A 22744-nucleotide genomic window follows, 5' to 3' on the forward strand; every position below is an offset into this window, starting at 1 on the left:
AACGATCGGCCACGTCGTTACTATCAGTTAGAGCAGCACAAAAAAAATTAAATAAAAAAAACCAACCAAACCCGGCGTAAACTTTTCATTCTGTCTACAGCAAGTGTTGTTGTCGGTGATAGGACTGCAACAAGTGGTTGATAATGTTCTAAATTTAATTCGAATTTAGAACGAAACTTTTTGGAATCCGGCGCCTTGTTCCTCGTGTCGTGTTCTTCGCCAATCAGCTAAGTTTCCCTCGACCAGCAGCCGAATGGTGTCAATGGCACATATCCCAAAGACCGACCGGCGCGACAGCCGGAGGACAGGAAATTTGCTTTAAGTCGTCTGTATCAGCTGAATAAATTTGAACAAACAGAAAAAATAAAACAAAACATCACACATTCGCACACACGATTTCGTCGTTGGCACCTAAATGTTGGTCGTTGTACCTTCGCCGCGTATATACAGATGGTAGCAATATAATTACCACAAACGGAGACGAGATAGACGTGGCAAAAATCCGAATGGGTTGCCGTGTTTTTTTTTCGGCTGCCAACGACGGACGCCGCCCGGTTTGAAAAAGGGTTTCCCCCCATATCACACCTTGGCAACCGGCCAGAAACAGGAGCCGTGGTGAATCCACCCCCAATCTCTTGTGATGTTTTGTAGAAGGTAAAAATAATCGATCCGCGTCATATCCTTGTTTTGTCTGATGTTCTATATCTGTACGTACGTACAACTTGAGTCGATGTAGGGCAATCGCGTGGACAAACATCTGGAAGCGATGCATTTCCACATCCCCCCTTCCAATCGAGGGATGGCGTAAGCACGCATGATGTTTCTTTCAGTTCGAAACCGAAATAAATCACTGTTTTCCCCTTAACAAATATTTAATCACAAATATAAAGGTATTAATAATAGATTTTTTTCCTTCTTGTCTTTCCAGGTGTACTGGTCTAATTGTGTTGGTCGTCTTCAAGAGAGCGTTATCAGTGATATAATTGTGTGTAGTTGAAAAAATTTGTTAACTGTTGAAATTTCCCCAATATAGACACACCCGTTTAATGCTACTGATTGGCACATTCTACCTTATAGTTCAGAGAGTGTTTTCGATATCATGTGCGCGGGTTTTTGCAAACTCTGCGGGGGTGCACAAAAAAGTGGTTGAATAGATAACGGTGAACAGCAACAGCAAAAAAAAAACATCGATGTGTTATTAGTTCTGACCGTAAAACAGTTGATCATCAGTTTCGTTGTTTATCCCTACTTCCGGTGTAACGTGACTCGTGACGTCCGTTTCAGTTTTAGTTTTGATAAACCGGCTAGCAGTGGTAATGGCATAAGTAAATTCGAAGAATTTAGAAGCTGTCTCTAGTTTGTGAATTTGAGGGCGATTCCAATTGTGTAACCGGTAGCAAGCAACGAAGACATAATTGAAACTAGAAATTATCCCGGTGGTGGTGTGCCTGCCTCCCGAAGGAAGCGCATTTCGATGGTAAAGGCACCTGTATTACCCTCCGTGCTACAGCAGCCGACACATACGCAAAAGGAATCTATTGTGCAGCTCCAACAACAACAGCCTTTGCATCAATTTCCTTTTCCACCACCGACGACGCAATACTACCAAATAGGTTCGATCAAAAAAACACGTCGTCCTCAAATGGCGACCGAGCCACCGAGTGGCGGTGGTGGAAGTGGCGTGGTTGTGACCTCTACAGCGGCCACAACTGCCGCCATCGCTGTAGTGGCTCCAACAGCTCGTACTGTGCAAGCTCCGACACCCTCGACAGCTAACGGACTTGGAGTTCGGCAGGCTACAGCAGGGCCCACTACACAGCCAATTCAGCCGATGCACCACATCCATCACCATCATCACCATCCGATGCTGAACGGAATTGCAACGGTGGCTACGGCTAGTGCAAGTGCGGCGGGAGCTGCAGCCACCATAAGCGCCGCTCCGATACCAACCAATGCGGCCGCGGCTGGTCACTCGGCGGCGGCTGCCGGCTGGCCTATAGTGGATCCGGTTTTCCACTTCGGGCCCGGCTTTGAACCCCAAACTCGGCCGTACTGTCCCGCTCATCCGCCCTCGGAACATGTAGTGTTCTTCCATGTCAGTCCCGGTGTTTCTGTGACATTCCAGATCGGCAACAATCGAGAAATTATTCGAGGTAAGTGAGATTTATGATATTTTATAAAATTTGGGATTTTCGGAACTCAAAACAACATGTATAGATACGTTTTGCGTCCAATTTTGACCAGTCTAATGTTTAGGAAGTATATGAAAGGTTCGAATTCCTATAACGATAGATGGGTAATAAAATCCACCTCTCCGTGAATTTTGGGAAAAAATTTATAATTTTATTGCTTAACCGAGAAACCGTAGAAAATTGTTTTGAAAATTGACTTAAAATTTTCTAAATACGTCAATCAAATTTGGAAATAATGTTGGGTCCCTCGGTGCGCAGCTTTCGAACATCATCGAGCTCGTCATCACTGGATGCCCCAATGTCAGTTAGATATATTTTTGATACTCTTTATCATTCATTCTGATTTTGTACTTCAACGACAACGAGGTAGAGAATTAAATTAGAAGGTTAAAAACGCGAATAATTACAACAAATAACAAAATGCGATAAAAATTTTATTTCCTAATATAACCTAACTAAATACTACTTTTAATTTGATCATTTGACATATGCGAAGAAAATAAGAAAAAACTATGTAAAATTATGAAAACGTAGGTTTCAGTGATGGAATAGAGTTACCGTTTATTTGTTATCTCAGTAAGGTCCTTAAATAGCTACACTCTACACTAGCGATTGTTAATCCCACCAGTGATCGTCAATACGCGAATTTGGCAACACCAACAACTTCTTCCAGCCATCGGAAGTCAGCAGATTCATGCTAACCGAATCGTAACTGAATATCGTAAGATGAATTTCTCCTTCCTATCTTGATCCCCGGCAGAAGTCGTTGTCCAGCTTGGTTCTGGCATCGGAAATGAGGTGAGGCTGGCAACTGACCGTCGTCGCCCAAACACCGTCGTGCCTTTCCAGCACATGAACACAAGCTTACGCATGATGACTGCAGCGTAGCACAACAAAACGAGAGTAACCCTCTCGCCGATCAGGATCATCCAAGTTCCGCTTCGAGGTAATCCACCAGTTGAACTGGACCACTTCTCTCTGCGCTGACCAATTTCGGCTTCGGATCCCGGAAGTCCTTACTCTGTTCGTCAGCAAAGAACTCATGCCACTTTCCGCAGCGTAGCTCGAAATGGCATCGAGGGTAACCCTTTCGGAACCCGCCTTTCCGTCTTCTAACTCCAGTGGCACCGCTGGATGTTTCCTGCGCTGGTCCTGTGGCTGACGAGCTCCTATGTCCTGGGCGCTGATACACTTGCTGATCGTAAGTCTTGAGAGTACCCCTCTCGTGCTAACCCTTTCTTCCAATCCAGATGTATCTGGGCCTGGGCCTAAGCTAGACAAATTTGGTGTAGCAGACGTTATGGTAAAGTGGATGGAATCATACCTAACCGTTAGAAGAGTATCAGTGAAAATTGGGTCTCATGAATCTAAGGAATTCCAGAACAACTCAGGTGTCCCACAGGGGAGCAACCTTGGTCCGCTTCTTTTCTCTATTTTCTTCAACGATATTCTTTAATTTTAATTTTAATTTTTTTAATTTTAATTTATTGATTAGATCCTAGGCTTTAGCCCTTTATCTTATTCTATAATATAGTCACACTTAATAACTACACTAATTGTTAATTTGTAAAAGAGCACTGCACAATTCTACTTTTAATTTGTTCTATGGTCATGCTTAGTTGAATAATATCGACGTTTGCGTTGTAAAATGCCATCATTCGGTACATCGGTTCGTTTCGAGCGTAATTCTGGATCCGATTAGCTAGTTGAAACGGCCTTACGCTTCGTAAACTGCTACGGCCTTCGTACGGAGATATAAGAGATAATAAATATGGCGAATAATGTCTTCCACAGATTAAATCCTTTAGAAACAGTGCGTCGATCGATTTACTTCGGGTTTCCAGCGTATCCAAACCTACCAGCATGCACAAGACTCGATACTCCGGTATTTCCGCTTGCCAACCAAGGTTTCTCAAAGCGTATTTCAAGAACTTCTTCTGAACTCTCTCTAGTCGGTTGTTGTGTATGTTGTGATACGGTCGCCACACAATTCTGTTAGCACTCCCCGAAGAGTGTCGGCTGGCATATACTGATGACCTCAAAATCTATAGCAAGATAAAATCGAGCACCGACTGTCAGGACTTACAACGTTACATTAACAAACTCAACGATTGGTGTTACATGAACTGCCTAGCTATCAGTATTCCAAAATGTGCTATCATTTCCTTCAGCCGCAAGACTAATACCATCAGCTAGCTCTACAACATATATGGGTCACATGAGTCTTAACGAAGGTTACTTTCAAGAGAGGTGTCACTTAAAACGTAACCGTAGACAACTGAAGCTTTGATTCACAAAAAGCGGCACATTTTTTGACGTTTACTTCCATACCGTGTATATCGCACCATAATAATAAGCGGTCGATGTCCTTCTGAAGTACAACACAATCCATTATCAATTCGACGGTCCGGTAGGTTATTCGGTGACTGAAGGAATGCTGCCAGGTCGTTGATATAAAGTACGAAGATATGCGGTCCAAGATGGCTGCCCTGCGGAACACCAGACAGAAGGCATGTCGAAAACGAAGGAGTGAGTTCCACGAATTTTTATAAAACCTCGACGGTTCAGCAAATACGAATACTGCCATTTAGTTGTCCACTCAGGAAGTCCATATCGATCAAGGTTTTCTCTTAAGACTCCTTGAGGTACTTTGTGTAAAGCCTTGGTGAAATCTACGTATATCGAATCCACTTGTAATTTTTTACCTGTTGCAGTATGCAAAACGCTGGCATTGATCATTAGGTTTGTCAAGGTTTAACGTATCTAGATAAACTCGTTCTGGACCTTTTTTTCGTTAATTTGATTATTATTTTCATAGAACATACATGGTCTCCCAAAAATCTAAGTTCTTCAGTATATTGGAGTGAAGATTAAGATGTAGTGTATGTGCGATTCGGGTCATATTGATCCGAACAGCTTTGGAAGTTTAAGTAAACAAAATGTGTTTAGTTGAAAATTGGATCAAAAGAATCCCAAAACTGTTGAAACTCCAAAACATGTTAATGGAACTCTTTTTTGCATAATTGTTGAAACTTTGGTGCAGACAATGAACAACTGACAAGTACAGTCTCTCAAATATTCATGTAGATTTGGCAATTCGGTAACGAAAACCTGTAAAAAGATTTAGAAGTAATCATCAGAATTTTATAGTTTTTATTGGGTCAAATGAAGGTAGTGCAATCATTATATCTCTTTATTGAATATTTTCATTTACAAAATCCACAACGGCGCCGGTCACGTCGTGGTAACCGTAGGATAAAATGAAGAAAGAAAGGTTGAACGTTTAGAGAACTCTTTTTTTTTCATTATATTATCTATCATGCCGATATGTTTTACTCTGAAAATCCATTTTATAAATTTTAAACGAATGGATCATCTCATGCAAGATGACAGCCTTTCTGGGGAATGTGGGAGATTTTACTCGTATAATTTGAGATTTACTAAATCTGAAAAGAATTACCTACCCCGTATCTTCTGCAACAAAAGGGCAAACACCACAAGCCTCAAAGTTGATAGCGAAACAACTCTCAAGGATGTCGCGTTGGCATTGGAAAACTTTAAACGAGATCTTCACAAACCCCCCGGTTTTGCAACATCTACAAAAATGAAAACAAGAAACAACACAATCTCGCTTGGTTGGAGCAGTGCAAGGGTGTACGAATGCGCAAAAAAAAGCCCCAACTCATCAGAGAGCGGCGCAACAAACCATCCCGGAAGAAACGGATAGGAGTTTTATGCTAGGCAGCTTTTACGATCACTTTTGCTGCCATAACGAAAATAACGAAAAACCGGTCCGATTTCTGCATCGCGAATTTTTACGCGAAACTTCAAGCACTAAACTTAGCGAGACCAGACCAGAAGAGTGGGACCTACCTACATCGGAGATTTGACTTTTGCTGCCGCAGACAGCATATTTGAAAGGTTCGTTTACTTTGCGGATGTTGGCTCGGGATTTTCTTTTTCTTTTTTTCTTCTTCGTTTGTATAACCTCACTCTGGAAGATTTTGCTTAAAAAGTGCTTTGAGATGCACTCATTTCAAGCTGGCGCTAGTTTGCGAATGAGGAATTCTTCAAGAAAATGTTTCGATAACTGTTTGTAAAATAAATTGATTTACTCAATGGCATCGTTAGTTGCCTAAATTTTTCAACTTTTCGGTTATCGATTTTATTCTGAACAGGTCTATTTGTCTATTTATATGATTCATGACACAAGTATTTTTTATGCCATTTTTCCAATAATTGATTTTGGAAGATTTTGCTATCGTGATTTCGACTCTTTTGTTAGATTTGGTCTAACATCCCTTGTTTTGATGGTATGACGATTAGAAATTAACAAAATAATCAATTTAAAGCTAAATCATTCCCAATTTTGAAAAAAAAAACTTGACAACTTATTCTGACATCGATTAAGAAGGTCTATGAGTAGGGGAGAGTGGGGTATCGTGGGCCATGGGGAAACGTGGGCCACTTTTAATATCTCAGATGTGTGTTGAGATAATAATCTCGAACCAACTGTCATAGTCATCGCTTTGCGTGAGCATATATTTCTATATGTTGTTGACTTAAATACGCATGATATGCTTCTGTTATCTATAAAGCTAAAAAAAGTTAGAAAAATTTACTTTCATAATTAAAAGTACACCCACTAATTACATCGATGGGGAACCTAAAGTTCATAACAAAAATATGCTCATACGCTTGTAATCTTAGTTTTGTCATGATCTTTCACGTGGAATTGGAATTTTTGATGAAACATCAATAAGTCACACAAACGCAATCAATTTGCAAATCATAGCTTGTGGGGAATCGTGGGCCACATATTTTTAACCACCTATATTTTTATGTTTTGATACACATTCAGAACTTAAAATACGTTTTCCCTATCTGTAAACTTTTCTTATGCCAAATGAAGAGTTATGAAAAATATTTTGTCCATTCTATGTAAGGAATTATGCCAAAACGTTTGCGAGCCAGGTTTTTGAATCTTTTCGATCATACACAGCTCTCTTTTTTATTTCATCATCTAAAATTACTTTAAAATAACGAAATGAATTATGAAAAAACAGTTTTGGGAAACTTTGCATGTTATTTGGTCAATTTGGATTTAGTGGCCCACGACTCCCCACCATTTTTCAAAATCCAAAAAATATTGCTTTTTTTAAAACAGTCAGAATTTGGGAAAAACGACATATTAAAAATTTTATAAAAATACCTTATGATACCTTGAAAATGTAAAAAACAATACCATTTTTTATTTTCATTTTATCTTCTATAATAAAGAAGTTATGGAACAACAAAAAAAAGGGGCCCATGATTCCTCACTCTCCCATACCTATTTGATATTTTCGGGTTCGATTCATTTAACAACTTCGTTTATGACTACAAAGCGTTTAGTTTGTTGCTCAAATAAAATGTATAAAATTTCGTTCAAAACTTCTTCAAAATTTCGTCAGGATTCCTGTTTTTTTATTGAACTGCGAAAAATAAACAAAGATAAACGTCTATGACTTTTTCTCAAAAGTCAAAATTACTGGCGGTATTCGAGAAAGTTTATTTTTGAATTAAAACCTTTATTTTAAAAATGTTTGCAATGCTCTACCCTTCTGCCAAAAAAATGCACAAATTTTCCAAACAAATTTTACCTATTTTTTACAAAAAATGAAACCTAATATAATTTTTTTTTGCTGATAGATTAAAACTCCGCGACTGAAAATAAAGCTTAAATTATACACTGACTGGTTCACTTCCTATGCTTGTTCGTTGCGAAACAACCTGCCAATGTCACAGGTACAAGTCACGCGGAGGATATTTTCTTTAATCTTTAATGATTTTTTTTGCATCCTAAGAAGTAGACACAAAATACAGAAGATGGTCTTGGGCTGCAACCCGCTGAAGTTGATCCGTTTTTTTAAGTTTCGCTCGAGTGGACAGGTACAATGAGAAATTGAGACCGTCAGCTTCCCATCAAAATGCCAAACTGACGACTTGGTTCAGGCGGATGTCTGGAGCGCTAGTTCAAAAAATTCGTCGTAAGGGCGTAGAAGGAAACGATATATACTCAACCAAACTATCAGAAACCGATTGTTTCGTGGCAATATCCGGGTTGTGGCTTGTCGAATCCAAGAAACCAACAAAGAGACCAAAAATCAAGCGTTCGAATAGCAACAGCAGCAGCACAAACGAAGTTCAAATTATCGAACCTGAGCTGTTGATTTGTTGCGGAATGAAATGCACATGGCAGGCATTTGTTTTACAAATATTTTATAGCTTTAGGATTGCTTTCTTTCAGAGCGACAAGGAAGGCAATGACATTTTTATCAATCAGATCAGCAGTTTTATTGGTGCCCTGCAACAGTTATTTACTTACCAAGAAAGTACATTTTAACGATCCAAATTTATGAAAAAACGTCGTTCGGAGAATGGCTTTAGTTTTCAATTCCGTGAGGTGGTTCATGACGAAATTTTGTGTAGGTCACGTTAGGCAAAAAATTTATAAATTCAATCGACTTTATTTTATCAGATCTTCAAACAAACTTTCCAGGCTTTATAAAAAATAATCTTATGTGCTTATGTACTGAAAATAAACTTCCACCCTTTGCCATAATCGATCGCCATCCGGTGGTGCATCGTCATCAAACATGTGGATAAACAATTAAAGCGACCGGTAATTTACTTAACCGAAATATTAATGAAAACGACCTTCAGTATCACTCGGACCAGTAGTGGTGACTCCTCCATGGATCAGATAGAAAGACAGAGAGGGGAAAAGATATCCTACGAATGATATCGTTTTGCACTTCTTTTAGTCACCATCATCGGTGCTTTCCTCTTCCGTCTCCCCAGCCCCAACATATGGAAATGCGAGCGAGAGTGCCGTCGTCGTAACATCTGGTCGCCATTCTCCCCAGGCAGCATCGCAAACCAAATCGACCCCAACTCTAGCGTTCATTAGATTCGTTAGAGCATCGCCGCTTGTACTGGTTTGGCTTCTACTATGCCTTGAAGGAAACAATCTTCAGTTTGCTCGAAACTTTCTACCTTCCCCCACCACATAGACACAATTTGTTGTGTGTGCATTCGAACTGCATTTTACAGTTGCGCTAGTATCTACTGCTGCTGCTACATTGTAACAGTAACAGGGCCTCGTCGATCCGGACCGAAGATCATTGTACAATGTGCAGAAAAATGATCCGCTTAGTTAATTGGTGTCTTGGCGTTTGTGTACAATTTATCATGCTCTGGAGCTAGACAGTTTTTTTTGTATTATGATTACGCCATTTCAGACAGAAACACACTAATTCATACATTAAAGTAGATTATCTCAAATTTTTTTTTAAATATTTTATAAGTTTTAATTTTTCAATGAATAAAAGTATTACCTGAACTAATAAATAAAAACAAAAAGCATTCCTACATATCTTAATCATCTGGCTTGCTTCTGGTTTGTGATATAGCTCGGTTGGCAAGTCAGTTGCCTCCTGAGCCGATGTCTGCGACTTCAAACCCAAGAGTAAACATCGAACACAGTAGTGCAGGAAAGTTTTTCAACAACTGTCCGCCAGCTGCAAAGTTGCTATAGAGTCGCGAATGTCATAAAGATGATAAAACGACTTTAGTAGAAACGAAACCAGGCGACTAGGAATCGAATCTTATTGCCTCCAAATTTAAATTTTTTTGAAATTTTGAATTCAAAATGTTTATAAATATTGTTTTCAGAAAGTGCAGCTTGATGTTTATGTTCGATAAACTCTTGAAATTGTCAAGCGGTATATAAATACAATTTTTTAGAAATCAATTTGATAAACACTGCAGTAAACAGTTTATTTAGGATGAATGGCAATGGAAATAGTAGCAGATAGTGGGTCTATAAGGCCCGAAATGTACCTTCCCTATGCGATGTCTTAGCAATGTTCTTTATGATTTTATATTTAATAATAAAATGTTCTGATTTATCATGTTTGGATTTCTCAAATAGTACACTTGGTAAAAAAATAAAAGCTGGCTGGCTCACGTTAACCCGGATGATTAGTTTGCCTACAACATCAAAACTTCTGAAGTTATTTCCATTTCCATTATACTATTTTAAAATTTTCTTAATTGTTGTTATCAGCTGACATCATAAAAAAAATGATATGCCCTTGCAACCTTCAAAAAAAGAACTTCAAACATAACTAGAGTTTTTCAAAAAAAATTTAGGGTGATGTTGATGAATTTTTTTTTTGTTTTGTTCCGTGTCAAGTAGATGATTTAATGAATATATTATAAGTAATCAGAACTCAGGTGAAATAAATATGATTGATTCGAATTCTAACATTTGGTATTACGTAAAGATCCAAAAACATGAACATAAATTCAGCTCTAAATAACTTTTCAAAATTTTCCATTTACATTTTAATAGAAACGAAACTTCTTTTAAAACTTGCACGAGGTCGCAAAAAGTCGCAAAATAAACAATATAAGACCGTAGTATTTGAAATCGGTATTGATATGTCAGAAGGGCGATTTTTTCAAAACAGCGAACTCGGTACATTCGCCTTTCACTAAAACCGATACAGTTTTTTTTTTGCTAACGGTATGCAGTATCTTTTTTTTTATTTGCTCAGGTAGTTTTTTTTCTTCTAAAAGAAATTCGTAGATTCGTTTTCTACAAATTAACAAACTAAGTACAGCGTTTTTTGAAAACTTGAGCGTTTAAAAATCAGAATCAGAACAAAGGCTGAAACCTCGAAATCTTATCCCAAGTCCACAATCCTACTACAGTTTTTCAATAAATTTCTCACATATTGATAGATATTTAAAGACTGTGCTCGAAAATCGCTATCAAAAGTTATTCACAAAAGAAATAGGTGAAGGAAACTTGGGTTAGTCCCGAGTATCGATCTCAATAAGAATAGACTCACTAATGTTGCCAGATTACACGGATTTTGCCCGAATATTTTCTTTTTATTTTCAAAATTAAAAAAAAAAATAAATTGCGTAATCACAATTTTGTATTGTGTCAAATTGTGTGTCCAAAACAATTTTTTTTAGCAACTTTTATCCAAATAAACAAACTGATGTGTTTCAATGAAAATTTTTTTTTAAATTTTTTTCTTCTTGATTTTTACAAATTCCAAATTTCAAAATATGAAGATTGTCCAGACTTTGGGTTGTAAACTTCGAAAACGAGTTTTGCAAGGTTCTTCGATCAAATTGCCCGAATTGGCCCTGCCCGGATTAGTGTGGAAAATTATCTGGTAAGCTTTGGTTTGAATTATTTCCGATGTACTGGTTCCAACAGTTTTTATTGGTTTTTATTGGTTTTTCTTTTGAAAATAAAAATAGATTTCTTTTTGAATGTTCGAAACTCATCATTACGAAACATTGGAAGAAAACATTTGGAATTTCAAATCATTTTTCATGTTTCGTTTTGAAATTCTTACTCTTAAAACTTACGCAGAATTGAAACTTAATAAAGTTTCCTAATGGTGATCCAGAATTTAAATATCAGAGCTTCATAATTCGGAATTTTCCTCCAGATTCACTAGTCAATTACAAATGATGAATTTAAGAACAAATTCATATAGAAAATCTAAGATTCAAATATGATTTCTGCTTAAGGATTCTGCTATAAAATGTTTTTTTTTGGTTCATAATTATTGGGAATTTTTGTTCTTAATTTAGAATTTTTATCTAGAATCCAAATGCAAAATTTAGATTCGGAATTTTAATTCAAAATTACCCAAGAAAAACAAAAAACAGGTGAAAACCACTATTAGAAAACAGGATTTCAATAATGCAATAAATTAATAATGATAATTTTTTGTTGATGAAATAACTTGTACTTAATCTTCAGGTTTGGGAAAATTCAGCTGGAAATATATTTTATTGGTTTGTTGTTTAACATCATTGATATTGTAGATACTTCAAAACCAAAGATCTTAACTAAAATCTGAATACATCGAGTTTACAAGAGTTGAAAATAAATCTTATTTGAACCTCTAAACTTATTTTTTTACTTTTATTTTTTATATTTGCAATATTTTCACTAAAGTTTTCCTTCCAAATGACGCTTTCAAAATTCCTCATTTATTTTTTAATGCTTAAAAAAACTGGAAATTTTTAAAACTTGCTTCGACAGTACTTAGTATCACTTTTTTTGTACTATTCCTTGCATTTTTTCAAGCAAAAATGTTGTAAGGAAAATTTTATCACCAAACACCCCCCCTAGCCTCCCCCCACTGAAAAGCTAGTTCTTCCTACAGCTTTGATCTCAGGTATTGCAAATTGAATGATAAAAGTCATGACACAAGTAGTTTAGAAACTTGAAATTTTGTGACATAATAGTGTGAAAGTAGATCAAGCGTTAGTAGAATATTTATTATTAACTATCATCAGAGTAAAATATTATGATGTTATGAATACATATTGTTTTTCTTGAAGCCTAAATAATGACAACTATTTCGAAGATCGTATTTCGATTAGAATTGAGACCCTCAGGATCAGAGGGTTGCAATTCTAAAACCAATTTTGAGTTAAGCATACCTAATGATTCTTCATGTTTCAATGTACATTTGGAGCAAAACTCGATTTTTTATAATTTTTTGGAACAATTTTTCGATTGAATTAAAACTGCTTGAATTCGAAAAATAGATGAAAAATCGAGCACCTTCACAACTTTGAAGCGCATTTTCTTGAAACTGCCACATAGGCACCCCTCTGATTCGAAGCGCCTCAATTATTATAAAAAATTGATAAGACTTAAAAAATGACCTAATATTTTTAAAGATTTTGGGTTCACCCTAGAAAATTTAGGTTTTTTCTGAACCTTAATAACTGTTTTATTGTCATTCTTATCAAAATTAGATCTTTGGGGGAAATGTTTATCATAATTTAAGCTTATATTGTTTCGACAACCCTTGAGTGTATGTTTAAACTAATGTTTAGATTAATAATCAGAATTCCAAATCTCTTGCATGCTGAATCTAAATTCAAATATGTCCTACCAGCGAATATCTCCTGATACCAGACTTTGAGCCTGCTCAGGGAAAGATTTAATCTATAAAAATGTAAGTGAAATACTTCAGCTTCCCGCAGTTGAGATTTCCATGTTTACCAGCTACTTATGTATGATTGCAATAGGTCGTTTCCTTCTACACAAGTTCTACATCTGTAAAGGAATTGTCCTACTTGTAAGGGAACGTAAACAAAGAAACAATTCGAAAAAATGAACTGTAGAACACCAGACACCGCGGGCAAAGATTATTGTTGCTATTGGTGTGATATTCCGGCGAACCGTGTGGTATAAGTACTGTAGTAAAATTCCTCAGACGGGCCAAGTACACTTCATTTCAATACTATACAGTTGTAGTACTTGCATACGTACCCCGAAGCAGCCAGCCACCCAGCCAGGCAGCGGTTGCGGATTCCATCGTATGGGTTCCGTTTAGATTCAGCTCCGGCTGGCTGGCTGGCTGGCTGGTTGACTGGCTGGCCAAGTGGACACACGACGACAGTGGCAACACCGATGTGCCACCCTACCTCGCCCCGCCAGGGATGGATGCGGTATGATGCACTTATTGTGAAAGGAGAATGCATGCACCATACACCATACAGCTGTACTTTGCTATGGTTACCAGATCGATTGGAGTCTCTTGAATCACCTTCAAAAGTCTAATTTTAGTGCCTGAAGAAGTTGGCAGTTTAGGTCCTGTGTATTTTATCTCTCGATAACAAATCTGAAGATTGTTTAACCTTGTATGATAGAATTCGATTGGAAGATTACATTAATATGAACTTAAGTGAATCTCATAAAAAAGCTACAATGAACTTTTGGGAACCCTAAATTCCCGCCTCCTCCCTCGTGGGCCGTGGCATACCCCTTTACTGTTTGATGTTCGCTGGTAGGTCGGCTGAAGTCATCGATGTCAGATCCGAAAGGTCCGGTTGTGCATTCATTCGAAGTTGGAGGAGATGGTTGGTGTATCGTTAGATCACTGGCTGTGTTTAATAATGAAAAAGTCAACTCTCACAGTCATCGTCTTGAGTCGACCGAAGGCATATCATCGGCTAGGCAAGAAGCAAAACGAGCGAGGGAGCGAGCAAAGTCTCAAAGTATGTTTCCTCTTACCCAATGAGAATTTGGTGTCTTCGTTAGGTTTGCTTGCAGTTGGTTGGTTTATTGGTGGTGCACCATGATGCCACTTGGCCACTGCTCAGCTCAGCTCAGTGCAGCAGTGCATTGCAACAACCTCAGTCACACCACATCATCATGCTGCGCTGAGCTTAACTACAACACACGAAACGAACTGCTTCTCACTCTGCTGCGCCATCGTCATCTCTTGCTCGGATAATAAAAACGTATCGAGAAAAATAAACCACACAAGGAGAAATAAAACTACATTCCATTAAAGTGGAACTCGAAATAATACCACGTTCTGTGTTTGTTGTTGCTTCTTACAAATATTGGCGCTGCTGTTGATGTTTGTTGTTGGTTGCTAGTTGGGCTTCTTGCGAGAGTGCATTGGAGAAACCCATCATATTTTCTACATGAAATATCATTCTTTACATTATTGATAACGATTACGACAGACAATTTTTCATGGAAGAAGCTTTAGCTGAAAGCTTCAGCCGCTTTGGTGGAAGTGTAATCTGGTTCTTGCTCACCGCCGGTAAGACTGAAAAAAGTCTGCGGCCAGCGCTTGACATGCGAATTCCTTCATTCTGGAAAAACCCAACTCACACACGATCGTAAATCAGCAACAGCTACCGGTTAGAGTTGAACAGTTCGGAGAATCTCAACCTCTAGTTTAACTTGTTTCGCGAACACTTAATTTACATTCCGGAACAGAACAGACATCTCTTTTATCTTCGGTACGAAAATTAGTTTGTCCTCTGAGAAGGTTGTAAAGCTATTCTGCTGAGAAAAGGTTTAGTTTATATTGTGTTTACAATATCTTTCGTTCAGCAGTCTTAATATAATGGTAACTGCCTGGATCTTGCCCAGATGTAGTAACATTACGCGCAAAATTCTCCAAAAAACTCAAATTGTGTGATGATGTAAAATTTAGAATTTAGAGCTCAAAACCGTATTAACCGTTATTAACATCAAAATAAACAACAGAAAACTTATTTAAGCTTTAATATGATTTCAACGCTGCTGATGTGCTTCTATGAAAAATTGAAATTTGAAGCGATCTTTTTTCATATTACTGGCATTTACATTCGAATAAATAATGCACATATTTTGCTCAGATTTGCTCGGATATTACACAGTTTCGGGTTGGAAAATCAAATGAATAACCAAATTCTATTCAATGCTCGGTTTTTGCCATGTTTTTTTTTTAAAAAAAGGAAAACTTCCCGGATACGAGCTTAAAAATTGTAGAATGCTTCAACATTCAATAACATTTCTTCACTAAATTTAAAAATATTCGTTACCTAACTTAATTTATCGGCCTTATCGGTAAAAAGTGATGTTCTGTTTAGTAAGAACCAAGGGGGGTACATAGAAGGTGATACGATCTCTCAAATTTCATAATCAGCCATGTCGATTGCTTCGTTGCGTTTGTTTACATTTAATCCATAGAACAGTTGAGACCTGAGCATGCCTTCTCTTTTTAGCACACTCAGACACTGCTAATTTGTAAACAAAGATAACGAGCATCACCCCACTTCACCGCCCTCTCCACGCCTACTTACTTTAGAAGTCAGAGAACCTAGTAATTGAATGACCTTGGTAAAAATATCTTAAGATTATGAAATTTTATGGACGGATAAAAAGTTAGAAGAAATGAAATATGACGAAAATGAGCGGGTAGAATTTATTAGAAGCATTAGCATCAAATTTTCGTTCGGCACGGGCCAACTACAATCCGTTTCTGAGTTGGTGGGAGCTTATTTGAGCGATTACATATCATCTTTTTGTTCGTTCGCACTGCAATTCCAAAGTCAAGCAAGTCCAAGTCAAGCAAACCACGCTTGGCCTGCTAATGTGTGCAACTCTATCTGTATTTACCATTTCATAGTAGTTGGCCCGTGCGGAACCAAAATTTGGTATGTGATGTGATGATAATGCCTCATATAAGATGTTCTTACTAGAAAAGACATCACTTTTCATCGATAAGGCCGATAAATTAAATAACGAACATACATAAATGACGGTGATTAATCTCTTCATATTTGTTAACTTTATTGAATTTTATCTCCTAATTTTCTAAGGTAGGCATTTCCGGAAAAATTTCTGAACAAGTATCAAGTATTTAGATCTCTTCAAAGAAACATGAAGTTTCACTGAGATCCTATGTGTGTGTGCTCGTTTTTTAAGTATCTACATATTTTTGTGTATTGCGCATTGGAAAATGTGTATAAACAAACACGGAACCAACTGGTCCGAATCGAAAAGCTAAACAGTGTGGTTCTGTCTGAGAGTCACTAAAAATCCACTCTCAACTGTCGTTTGGCCTATTTGAGTGCATTCCGCTTGAACATTGCTCTTGCGACGAATCGAGAATAACGGCTTTAAATTTGAGATGATTTGGTTGATTCCTGAATTAGCACAAAGTGATTCAATTTTGTATGAATATTTGTATGGAAGAAGAAATTTTTCCCAACTTTACATGAATTTAACATCTGTTCGAAAGTTTTCTAGTCGACGATAGAAAGACTATCATTAAAAATCAATTTGATGCTTAATCAGAAACAACAAAGTATCGTGGCTGCAGATACATAAAAGTGAAATCAATTCAGTAAGACTTACGCGTCTGTAACCAGGTACGCGTATTTTAGATCAATATCAATATCAATATCAATATCTCGCGTGAGCTTTCATTACGTCGTATGAAACAAAATATAAACAAAGAGTTTTATTACGAAAAAATACAAAAACTGACATAAACTAGTCGCAACTTCTTTCCATTTAGAATATTTGTATCCTGGACAACATATTCTATTAGCGAAATACAAATTTCAAAGTTGTTTTTATAACTTTTGAAGCAGTTTTCTGTGAATGCTTAAGATGTTACATACGATGTAATGAAAGCTCACGCGAGGTATGAAAGCCCAAGCAGAAAGAAACAGCATGACAAAAACTAAAAAAATATTTTTACTACGAAAATTCAATGAGCCTCATATGAAATAAAAAAAAAAGAAACAGTTTGATGAAATTCACCCATAAGGCTAAACTTAGCTTGTGAAATGTAGGAAAATTGTTATTTGTAACATTACTGCACAAAAAACTTTATTTTATCTAGTCTTACTTTTGTTATTTATATGAATACTTATTTTGTCGTACACATTGTTTGAATATTTGTGAAATCAAAGTTAATTAGAGGAGCAATTTTAAAACATTGTACATATGGGACAACTTTGCATCTCCTCGAGATTCCCACGTAATTTTCTCCTCTTCGCGACTCGAGGCCTGGTCTCTCCTTTTACGACTCGAGATCGTCGAGATTGACTCGAGGTTGACGTACACATACCTCTCCTCTGCACGACTCAAGGCCCGGTCCTCCTCTAGCGACTCGAGATCTGACCTCTTATCGTAAAGACTCGGGGTTGACCACATTAACCTCTCCTCCTGAAGACTCGAAGCCCGACGTCTTATCTCCAGGATTCAAGGTTTGCCAACTTTATGCCCGTCGTGTGCCGATCGAGAGCAGTTTATCACACTATTCGACAACCCCCCGTTGATGGGGTTAGTCTACTCCGATCGTTATCCGGTCTTCTTTCGTCCCTTTGGCTGGCAACTCTAGGATTTTCGGCCCGTGGCTTTTTCTGCTCGTCGTGTGCCAGATCGAGAGGAGCTTGTCCTGGACTCGCACCTGTTACGGCACACATTCGGGAACGCTAAGACTCGGATGTTTCCCGACAGTGCAGTGACGACATCCTACACCGACTCGAGAGGCTCACCCGGCATCGAGAACCTCTCTACCCGTGGGTATCCCCCGAGAGTGGTTAACCCCCTTCCTACGAGGTCCGCTACGAGGAAGATATTGTCTTATCCCCGCAGTTCCCTACTCAGATTCTCCCCGGCGGTGGGCTAACCTACACAAGTTCGCGGCGCACCCATGACCTCCACTACCCAGAAGATGATGATCTTTGTAGCTTTGATCAAGGGACCGGACGCACACTACTTCCCGGCGATGGAGTCATCCTACACCGTTCGTGGACTACCGTTGACTCCATGGTTCGGGGGAACCCATCGCTGACCACATGCCGAGTGTTGGAGTCCGTACACATCCTCTGCACGCTGGAGAAAAATCCTGAAGAAAACCTTCGAACTCTCGGACAAAGCGAAGGGCTTTCGAAGGGAAATTCGAACCGTGTGTAGTTCGAAAAGTATTGGGTTCACATACATACGAACTGGAAGATTGCCAAGGGAAACGTTTTGGAGTTTACTTTTCAAACCAGATCAAAAAATTGCATACCGACTCTTAAAACTTCAATTTTCGTTAATCAGCTATGTAGTTTCAATTTTGCGTATTGTCTGCTGTCATGTCGGGCTCACGGACGTCAAGTATGTTGGTACGTACCGCCGCAAACCTCGGACAGGTAAACACCACAATCTGGGCAATATGGCGAAGCCACGTGTCTAAACCGGTAGTGATACTTCATGAAGTATCCATGACCAGTCAGGAATGGCGTCATATGGAAGTCCACTTCACCGTGTCTTCTTCCGATCCAGCTCCCGATGTGCGGAATCAGACGATGGGTCCACCTTCCTCTCGCTGAGCTGTCCCACTGCTGCCAGTTGGACATCGAGTCCTCTTGGCGAGATCTCGTACGTTAGGCGTAAATCTCGTTTATTGTCGTAACAATGAATGCGGCTGCCTTCCCATAGGAATTGAGATCCTGAGTCTAGGTCCGAACACCCCTGTCCCAGTTCTATTTTCATTTTTGATCCATCAGTAAAGAATTTTATCGATCCGGGAGGAATCGCAGGCCCACCTGACTCATATATGTCCTTACCGTTGGTAGGTACATTTATGGTATGTCTAGGTTGAAAACAGGCTCCGGTCATCATTCTTTACAATTAGTGGGTTTATTTTAAATTTATTCAGGATTTTTAGATGTCCTGTAAGAACCCCCTCATAGAGAGTTTTGTTTTTTGAGAGTCTCAAGGCATGTTCTGCCTCTAACTGAACGAATCGAAGAAAAAAAAAACGAAAAAACATGTTTCAGACAAAAGGCAGTAGATCGAAAAGTAGATTGGAAAGTTGAAGTAAAACAGGATAGCGTTTAAGTCTTCTAATCCAGAGGTCATGAGATCGAGTCTGTGAGTATGTTAACCCTTCATTTCATGATTTTTTATTTTTCCTTAAAAATTATTTTTTACAGTTGGAAATGATGAGTACATCAAGAAAAAAAGTTTAAATAAAATACTTTTTTTTTTTTTTTTTTGTTTCGATTATAGTCGTTTTACCACACTGAACCCAAATTCACTCTTAAAATACACATGATTTTTCACTTAAAAACAAGGATCCAGTGATTTTCTTCCATTCAAGTGCGACATATACATTTCACTTGGCAGTCACTTAAATTTCAAGTGAATTCATCCACATTCACTTCAGTCGTCACTTGAATTTGAAGTGAGAAAAAATATTCACTTCCCCATCACTTGAATTTCAAGTGAATGTCAGGTTGTAATTGTGTTTATTTTCAGAGTTCGAAATGGCAAATTCTAAAGAGCAGCGTTTAAAGCTTATGCTGGATTTGGATTTTCCCAATTCTTTAATAGGCGATTTTGGCGGTAGTTTGTGTTAAACGCGATGTAAGAAAAAGTTATTTAAAGGTGATATCATGTTTCAGCTTGTGGGTTGAACGGGACAGGTTTTTTGGTTTGCAGCAGGGAAGATTTAGAAGTCGCACTATCCGCAGTTACCGATCTGCCTTGGGATTACGATAGAATTTTCCTTTCGCCATAAATTTATGGCGAAAGCGTAATGTAAGTATTTAAAATCGTAGTGCTGTTCGTTAAATGTTCTTTTATTTAAAAACGCGAGAGATAATTAACTAGAAACATACTTAGAAACTCAGATAAATTTCACTCGAACGTCCTAGTGTAATTCACTTGACCCATCACTTAAGTGAATTCACTTGACCCATCACTTAAAATTCAAATGAAATTACGTATGGCGAGAATTTACTACAGATGTCACTTATTTTTTAAGTGAAAATTATTTTGGGTGCATCTTTGGGGCATTCGCGACTTTATCAACGTTGCAGTTGGCGGACAGTCATTGAAAAACTTATCCGTACCAACTGTGTTCGATGTTTACTCTTGGGCTCGAACTCACGGACATCGGCTCAGGAAGCAACTGATTTGCCAACTGAGCTATATCACAAGCCACAAAAAAAAATAAAAATAAAAATAAAATAAAATACGATTTTTCACTTTTTCCATACATTAATTGTTGCAAATTTGTTACTTTATGAAACGAAGGGTTAACGCAAGGTTTTCGCAATAAAACTATATGTACAAGAAAGGCAATTTCATATCGAATCTAGTAATGTAATTATTTTGACGATTATATTATGCGATGCTTGACAAAAATATGATAAATAATAGAGTTCAGTACTTTCTGATTTTGGCTTCGTCAGCACAAATTCTTGCTTGGCAGAGAGGCGGAAACCAAGTTAGGCAGAACGTACGGTACAAAAATTTAAATTCAAACAAATTCTCAAAAAATCTGGAACATTCTAGAATATAGCAACTTTCGAAAGAAAAAAAAACAATTTGGTTATTCCAACGCTTAAACCAAAACCGATTAACCTGCAAAGGCTTCTACGGATCACGGATACAGGTTGAAATTGTGAAACTGGTGCAATGGGAAATACCTATCTTCATACGTGTGACAGGTCGCTTTTTCCGCATTAAAGGTATAACCTAACGAAGAGCGAGTCCAAAGTGATCGTACGCTGACAGAAAGACAGTGCTGACATTATTTATGTTGCACTTGGCTTGGCTGTTGGCGTCATGCAACATGATCATCGCCCTAGCATGGGTGTGAATGAATGAATGAATGAATGAGCTGGCTGCTTATTTTGTTGATTCGCTTCGTAGTTAGTATTGGTACGATGATGAGTTTATTCGGACGTTCATCTGTTTGAATGAATGGTTGATGGTTAGTGGTGTGGAGAAAAAAAAACAACCTAAAGCGGACGCGTTGCTGCGCTCGATGAATGGACTTAACTTGACTCTGACTCTGACTTGATTCCGCCGTGCCGTGGGTACATTCAGTAGGATTTGAATACGAAGAGATCAGTGAGCCAGTCAGTGCTATTCCGACTTCCACACAGTTATGTTGCAAAATTTGTGATATTGTTCGCCCTTCTTTTTGTGTCGATCGTGTAGTTTTTTTCTTCCTCTAATTGAAGTACCGTTCTTTGCATTTTTGTAACAATATTTTTCCTGTATCGTGTGTTTAATGTCACATATTATTATGTGTAAGTTTGACGACAATAAGTTTTAACAAAGCTACTGCTAAAGTTTAATAGATTTAAAGTTGAATTTCGATAATTGGTTTAAAAAACTCTGTAATTACGTGTCTTTTTTCTTCTTGATGTGTACTACAATATACTTATTGGCGATAAACAAGTGCGTTCGAATGTTGGAAGAAAGTTTAAATTGTTTTTTTTTTTTCGAGAGTGAGAGGTTACAATATGCACAACACCACACAGAGTCGAGTCAAGCCAATTGAAATATGTGAAATAGTTTTGACTTTTCACTTCTTGTTGTGTGTTTGCTTGCTGCCTTCTGTTGCGGTGGTATTTCGTCGTTCGTGTATATACAATCTCTCGTTGGATCGGTCTCACCATCGATCGTGTGTGCTTGCTTTGGCTCTCACGCTGCCGCGGCTGCCATGGACCGTTTCCGCCGACGACGACGACACCCGCCCGATCGCGCGCTCTAGGCCACCCAACCCGGATGCCAATTCAAATCCCATACCCAGAGATCAGCGGCGCAGTGAAGATAAGTGAAAAAAAGTCTCATTGGAGAAGAAGAAATTGAAGAAGTAGCTGTTGTTAGTGATTTTTTTTTCCTCCCCGAAAGGGGGAGGCTCACAGCAGCGCTCGCTCCGCGGTACGAGTATAGTCATCAGTGTGCGCTCACCACTACTCCACATATTCAGCACAGTTCGGGTCTCCGCGAGATCGCGAGAAAGGCTGTCTTCCCACAGCTATCAAGAGGAGCTTTCTGAGCTGAGCTGACTGGGGTCTGCTTGCTGGGGCTGGCTGGAGTCTTTTGGTTTGCGAGCACTGAGACTTAATTGATCGGAATTATAAGTTAAGTCAGTCGTCGTCGTCTTCTTCGCCGTCCAAGGGTTTGGATTCATTCGCTCAGTGCTGTGCACCAAAGCCGATTGGTTGCGTTACAATTTACTACGTATAGTTTTGTGCGCGTGGACCTCTATGAAGATCATCTCCATCTTTTGCCCGTCGTGAGTCGGGGAGCTCGTACATTGGAGTACTGTTTTTGAAATTACAGAGTCCGTCAGATTTTTTTTTTGTTTTCGTGAAACACGGTGAGAATCGACGATCTGGCAGTGATCGGTAGAAAAGAAGAAGTGCAT

General features: G+C 38.4%; 1 protein-coding gene across 2 annotated transcripts in view; it reads left to right on the forward strand.

Moving 5' to 3' along the window:
* The window catches only part of LOC129743698 (fibronectin type-III domain-containing protein 3A-like), a 104223-nt gene that overhangs the window by 21727 nt on the left and 59752 nt on the right, over positions 1–22744 (forward strand). The window contains exon 2 of one of the 2 annotated variants that reach the window (XM_055735804.1): positions 929–2153. In XM_055735804.1, coding sequence (XP_055591779.1) covers positions 1475–2153 — 679 coding nt within the window. In that variant the 5' untranslated portion in view covers positions 929–1474. Of the gene's footprint in view, positions 1–928; positions 2154–21465; positions 21618–22744 lie in introns of those variants that run through there. The other variant, XM_055735805.1, reaches the window with a different exon arrangement.

The sequence above is a fragment of the Uranotaenia lowii genome, chromosome 2 (assembly GCF_029784155.1).
Source record: "Uranotaenia lowii strain MFRU-FL chromosome 2, ASM2978415v1, whole genome shotgun sequence".
NCBI classification, from domain to species: domain Eukaryota; kingdom Metazoa; phylum Arthropoda; class Insecta; order Diptera; family Culicidae; genus Uranotaenia; species Uranotaenia lowii.